Below are 3,990 nucleotides of genomic sequence, written 5' to 3'. Positions count from 1 at the left end.
TTAAAAATATTCTACAACTAATTAGAGCCTCACCCAGCATTTCCGCGTTCACGACTATGTTGCAGCTGTACATGGGGGTGACCAGGCGCTGGGGCTGGTTCTGGAAGGCCTGGCGACACACCTCCTTGGCGGCAGTCAGCACTTGTCCTAAAAAAATACAAATTTAATAATTTACAAAAGAAAAGTAGAGCTACTCACCCGAAAAAGGACCTCGTGAGTTCAAGTCCTCGCCCTCTGCTTGGATGGACCACTCCAGCACCGCAAAACACACACCCTGCATGGGCTCCTCGCACAGAGGTCCCGCTCCCGAGGTCAGCTGGAAGCCATTAACCAGAGAACTATTAAAGTCCTTTCGCTGATCGGTCGCCGAACGTATATCCGTTTCCGAGGACTTGCTGGGACCTGACCAGAAGTCGGGCTGCTCATAGTCGCTGAGGTTGAGGAGGATGTTGGTGCCGCAGTTCCTGGGACCCAGAGCCCACACCCGGCTGACCAGCTCCTCGGGGGTGAGTGAACTTAATCCGAACAATTGGAGGTCCTGGAGGGCAGCCACTAGTTTCAGTTTAATAGAAGCCAGCAGAGTGGTCCACTTCTCAGAGAGTACTTGGTTGCGCGGCAAAGCAGCCAGTTCCTGTTGGAAGAGGATAGATTAGTCACTTGTTATCCTTCTCTTCTCAGACTAAACCCACCTTAAAGAACTCTCCATGCTTCTCCAGCAGCTCCACAGCCTCCGCGGGCAGGGGAAGAGCTATAACCTTCAGTGTTCCCAGTTTGTTGAGGGTCTGGTGCGTGGCAATCTTCTTACTGATGTCCTTGTCCTCCGCCGTCTTCACAATAGCTTCGTTCACCATGTCCACCGTGGCAGCTGGCACAATAGTCTCCCTAAAGGACACTATCGGCTTGGAGACGTTCACCTTGATTTTGGCATAACTCTGCTCGAGGTCGTGGACACACTTCTCCACGTGCACCTCGCCCAAGGTGGTGATCACATGCTCGCCCGTCGGAGCCACCGAAACCTGAACGCAGGCATCCGCCTGGTTGAGCAGTTTCAAGCCCTTAACCAGCTTGGGCATATCCTGCGGCTGCACCGGCTCAATGGCCACCCGGAGAATGGGGGTGGCCATGATGCTCAGCTCACTGAAGGAGGTGCAATCCAAGCTGCTACTAAGAGTGGCTGTTTTCACGATGTGACTCTCGAGACCACCGATTCCAACTATGTTTCCGGCAGGAACCTCGTCCAAGAGCTGCAGCTCCCCGCCCATGAACATGTAGAGATCCCCGATGGTAACGCGGCTGGCGTAAGGGGCTTCATCCTCCTTGCGATGCGCCGGCTGGCGGGGATCGTGTTTGGGCGTCAGATTAAACAGCTCCATGCCGCGCTTCAAGGTGCCACTGAACACTCTCGCGAAGGCTATGAAGACGAACTCGTTCTTCTCCTCCTCTGGCTTAGCTTCCTCGGCTTTCTTCTCCTCCTCCACCTGCGTACTGAGCTTCTCCACGCCCTGGCTAATCTTCTCCAGCTCCGATTGCTCGCTCTGCTGCTTGCGCTCTTCTATCCGCCGACGCACTTCATCACGACGCTGCTGCAGTTCCTGGTCGGTTAGTCTCTTGGGACGATTTTGGGGCAGCTGGGTGACATGGACGGGCGTCATCTTGGACACGAAGGCGATTACATTGGAGCTGCTGGAGTCGCAGCTGGTGAAGCTCTCCTTCAGCTTCAGAGTCTCCTCGGGCAGGGTGTTCAGCTCCACGTTAGCCGGATAGAGCAATCTCTGAGCGCGCTCCTCGCTGATCTTGTGCGGAGGAGGAACATGTTGCACGACCATGTGCAGCACACTTTTATCGATGGGCAGCCACTGGCCCAGAACAGCCTTGATCTGGAGCTTGGGATCAGTGAGCCGCAGGTCCCGTGCGGCCAGCTTGAGGCCCAGTTTCTCGGCTATGCCCGGCAGTTTGTCCTTGTCCTTCCTGATGGCTATAATGTCGTACAAGCTCCATATGTTCTCCAGCACGAACTGTACGAACATGGGCTTTTTCGCCTTCTCCTGGGCACCCGGAAGGGCTTCTTTCTTCTTCGAGTTGTAGTAGAAGTCTCCCCACAGCACCTGCTCGAAGTCCTTGGCCTTCATTTCCAGTCGCTTCGCGTACATGGCGGCGAAGTCCTTCACCGAAAAGGCCCAGCCGTCGTAGGCCGAGCAGAAGATCACGTTGCCGGAGGCAGGAGTGAAGTACAGCTCCGAGTCATCCACTTCCTCCAGGGCCGACTCGTAGTTGTCCTTCTTGGTGATGTCCTCGCGGGCCAGGATGTCCGAGGCGAAAATGCTGCCCAGAACGGCGTTGACTTGCTCGAGGATCTGCATCAAGTGAAAGTAGGCATCGAGGGGTTCCAGCTGCTTCTCCAGAATCAAGCGATCCAGCTTGTTCAGCACCAGGACCGGCTTCAGTTGCTCCTCGTAGATCTGCTTGAGGCAGGCGCGAGTTTGGGGACCCACGCCCTCCACCACGTCCACCACGACAATGGCGCCATCACACAGCCTCACCGCCGTGGAGACCTCGCTCGAGAAGTCCACATGCCCGGGGGAATCGATAAGGTTGATGAGGAAATCCGGCTCCCCGTCGACTGGTGCACTTTCCTGATAGTACAAGGATATGCTGCTGCTCTTCATGGTGATCCCCCGCTCCTGTTCGTCCTGCCTGTTGTCCAGGTAGCGCAGTTTTCCAGCCATCCGCTGGGATATGATCCCGTTGCTGGCCACCAGCGAGTCCGCCAGAGTTGTCTTGCCATGATCCACATGGGCCAGGATGCAGATGTTCCGTACCTGTTGCTGGCGACGCTGCAGCTGGACCAGATCGTTGCCCTCAACGACGGGCATCCTGAATCCTTTGGAAGTGTATGTGCCTTTCAACTGTCACTGTAATTTCAACTGGAATTTCGCCAATAGGTCCAATTGTATTTGTAAACAAACCGCACGCGGCAATTTCGCAATTCGAGTGACCAGCTGGAGGAACTTTAAATATCTTTTTTACTTTACATTTTACATATGTAGAATGTAAGATATCAGTTAACAGGGCTGTAACACCTATGTTAAGTCCTCCTTTGAGTTGGCAGTTCCCGTAGGTTGCATTTCTTTTATTTTAATAAAACTATAAATTTGAAGTAGAACAAAGTGAGGAAACAAATGATAACGCTTAAATTTAATCGCTTTTTATCATTTATGGCTTCGAATGCGCAACTTGGAAAATTCATCTTGTCGGCCGCTATTTTCGCGTTCTCGTACTACTTCTTCTGGGTGGCAGTTCTCCCCTTTATGCTAATCGATGAAGGTGAGTTTGTGAGTCCCCCACGAAGGATGTCTTGCTTCGGTTACAGAAGTGTTTTATTGAATAATCTGGCGGCTTTTGTGCGGTAATTAGAGTGACGCCGCAGATTAAATTGCTCACGTTATGATCTGCTAACTGTGTGGGTGGAAAATGATCCCCCAGAGGCGGCTAGCCGAGCGACCCGCTTAGTAACCCACTACCTGGAATGCCGCTCCTAATTCTGAGCTCGGTTCAAGGTCACAGACTAACTGTAACTACAGTAGTCATTGGTTATGTGGGAAAAGGAAAATGTTTGGATTTTAAGGCGTTATATAATCTAAAAATGTTACTCTTTTTAATGTTTTAAATTTTAATTCAAATATTGGTCGCTTTTTTAATTACAGTATGACTCATAAATCGCACTCTTCATTAGAAATTGTATATAATCATTTAATTTGAACTTCCTGTCTTCGCAGCGAATCCCATCCGGTTGTTCTTCCCTCCGCTGAAGTACGCTTTCATAGTGCCCACTGTATTTGGGGTGATTTTTCTCGGCGGCATCGCCGCGTTCTCCTTCTACCACATCTGGAGCCTGAAGGTGAAGCGCGATTAAAGACCGGAGAGGTTATCGCTCCAACCGACATACAGATTTCGCTGGAAAACAGGGAAGAGCATCGATAGGGAATCGAA

General features: G+C 51.8%; 2 protein-coding genes across 2 annotated transcripts in view; one reads left to right on the top strand and one right to left on the bottom strand.

Moving 5' to 3' along the window:
• The window catches only part of LOC6506549 (elongation factor-like GTPase 1), a 74,835-nt gene extending 71,814 nt beyond the window's left edge, over positions 1–3,021 (bottom strand). The window contains exons 1-3 of the mRNA XM_001957632.4: positions 690–3,021; positions 199–631; positions 34–147 (exon numbers count right to left, since the gene is read on the bottom strand). Of these exons, the coding sequence (XP_001957668.1) occupies positions 34–147; positions 199–631; positions 690–2,873 (2,731 nt within the window). The 5' untranslated portion in view covers positions 2,874–3,021. The remainder of the gene's footprint in view (positions 1–33; positions 148–198; positions 632–689) is intronic.
• A 158-nt stretch (positions 3,022–3,179) lies between these two features.
• Positions 3,180–3,913, top strand: LOC6493399 (dolichol-phosphate mannose synthase subunit 2). The gene is made up of 2 exons (XM_001957635.4): positions 3,180–3,324; positions 3,777–3,913. Exons 1-2 carry the CDS (start codon positions 3,180–3,182, stop codon positions 3,911–3,913), a joined length of 282 nt encoding a protein of 93 aa, XP_001957671.2.
• Positions 3,914–3,990: the final 77 nt, after the last annotated feature.

The sequence above is a fragment of the Drosophila ananassae genome, chromosome 2R, assembly GCF_017639315.1.
Source record: "Drosophila ananassae strain 14024-0371.13 chromosome 2R, ASM1763931v2, whole genome shotgun sequence".
Lineage (NCBI taxonomy): Eukaryota > Metazoa > Arthropoda > Insecta > Diptera > Drosophilidae > Drosophila > Drosophila ananassae.
The sequence above is the reverse complement of the archived record's forward strand: the minus strand, read 5'-3'. Positions and strand labels throughout refer to the sequence as shown.